This window comes from Oncorhynchus masou, unplaced genomic scaffold (assembly GCF_036934945.1).
Source record: "Oncorhynchus masou masou isolate Uvic2021 unplaced genomic scaffold, UVic_Omas_1.1 unplaced_scaffold_3610, whole genome shotgun sequence".
NCBI classification, from domain to species: Eukaryota; Metazoa; Chordata; class Actinopteri; order Salmoniformes; family Salmonidae; genus Oncorhynchus; species Oncorhynchus masou.
This window is the reverse complement of record NW_027010015.1, coordinates 1-1,913: the sequence shown is the minus strand read 5'-3', so window position 1 is coordinate 1,913 and position 1,913 is coordinate 1. Positions and strand designations below refer to the sequence as shown.

The 1,913-nt window shown below is 49.1% G+C and overlaps 1 protein-coding gene across 1 annotated transcript; it reads right to left on the bottom strand.

Moving 5' to 3' along the window:
• Window positions 1-327: 327 nt before the first annotated feature.
• Window positions 328-1,854, bottom strand: LOC135534584 (beta-crystallin B1-like; the record flags this gene model as incomplete). Its single annotated transcript, XM_064961533.1, has 2 exons — window positions 328-499; window positions 1,712-1,854. Coding segments are annotated over 2 exons (315 nt in total), but the record flags the coding sequence as incomplete, so codon positions are not given.
• Window positions 1,855-1,913: the final 59 nt, after the last annotated feature.

Below are 1,913 nucleotides of genomic sequence, written 5' to 3'. Positions count from 1 at the left end.
ACGTATCTGTCCAATCAGGGCGGCTGTACGCCACAATTCTTACATCTCTCAAACAAGTAGAGGGCGTCATCTCAAGAGGGGGGGAAACAATGACCTCCCTCCATCCCTCGCTCTCTCCCTCCCTCTAAAAAAAAAGATCTAACCACGGAGAGGATCACCGGGGGGGTGAGGGGTCGGATGGAGGGATGGAGGGAGCTTACTATCTTCCTATAGATAGGGTGCTTTCTTCCTGTCCCTTTTAGCCTTCCCCCCTCCTCCTCCTCCTCCTCTACTGTGCCCTTCCTCCGCCTCTCCTCCGCTCACTCTCTTTCTCGCCCTCTGGGACCCTCACTTGCTGGACAAGGTGTAGCAGCCGTGCTGGTGCCACTGCATGTCGCGGATACGCCTCACAGACTGGAACTGGGGGTGCCGGGCACCGAACTCGTTGAAGTGCCGGTACTCACCCTTCTCCAGGAGGTACTGGGAACCACGGTAACCAGGGAACTGGTAACCCACCCAGCTGGAAGAAAACAGCAGAGGAGAAGGGGGATGAGTGGAGGGATGGAGGGAGAGAGATGGGAGAGAGAGGAGAAGTTGGAAAGGGCTGAGTGAATGAGGGCTGGAATGGAGGAAGAGAGGGACATAGATGGGAGAAAGAGAGAGGAGGAAGAAGAGATGAACAGAGGCCGAGAAATAAAGACAGAGAGAGAGAATCAATAGTGTGAGATAGAGAGAGAGGGCAGGAGGGACACAGAGGTAGAGAAATTAACAAAGAAGAGTCAAGTAGAAAAGAAAGCGAGAACCGAGGGAGAGAACTGATGGAGACAGAGAGAAAAGATGAGAAGCCGCCAGCATCAGAGGAACAGGCAGGGGAGCTGGGAGCTGTGAGGGAGAGAGATGTCTTGTTAGATAGAGGTATTGATCTGTTTGTCACGTTTTGCCTGTTGTGCCACAGGTACCTGTCTGTCCGTTTGATGTTTCAACCAGAGGGGAACCTGTCTACTCACTGTGGGCCAAACACCTCTATGAAGGAACTGGACCGATCTCCTCTCTCACTGTGCAGATACACTGGAGAAACGAAGCTCACATGCACACAGATACATACACACACATGTACATGAACGAACACACACAAACAACCTGTGCTATATAAAACCCTTTGTTCTGATTCTGAAGAGGCTGTTTAAAACAGGAAAGACATACTGACATCAGTCCTGCTGCCTTTCGGAAAGTGAATCACAGATCTTCAGGGACAAGTCCCAAATGGTGCCCTATTCCCTATTTACTACACTACTTTTGACCAGGGCCCATAGTGCATATGAAGGGAATAGGGTGCCATTTGAGAGGCAGACTAGATTCTATTTGAAGTATGTAGACACAGGAAGTCAGAGGGAAACAGAGAGCCTATATATTAAATGATCTTCTAAATGGAACCCCTCTGACAATTAAAACTATTGTGGAAACTTTCGTCATTCCAAACTATTTTAGGAACAGTTTCTGAATTCTATTATTTACATAGAAACGGTGGAACGACTCAGCCATTTGAAATGAATGAATAATTTGTACAATAGATTACAAACGATCTAAGGTATCTAGGTTTGGTGATGCCTGGTTGTTTATGTCATAATGACATTACTGTCTCATCCACTTCCTGCTCTATCTCATCCTATAGACCAATGGCATGTTTGTCTGCGATGTGGGTGTGTCCTGTTGCCTCAGCGAGACCACTCACCTTCCGCAGCTGACCATGATGCTGCCGACCCTATCGGTGAATCCGTAGGAGAACAGAGAGGGAACATCATCATCCATGATCTCCATCTTACGACCCTTGAACTCTCCAACCTCGAACAGGCAGATCTTGTGCTTCTCAGGGTCCTGAGAGAGGGGGGAGAGGGGGAAAGAGGGAGGGAGGTGGGGGAGAGAGAGAGGTGGAG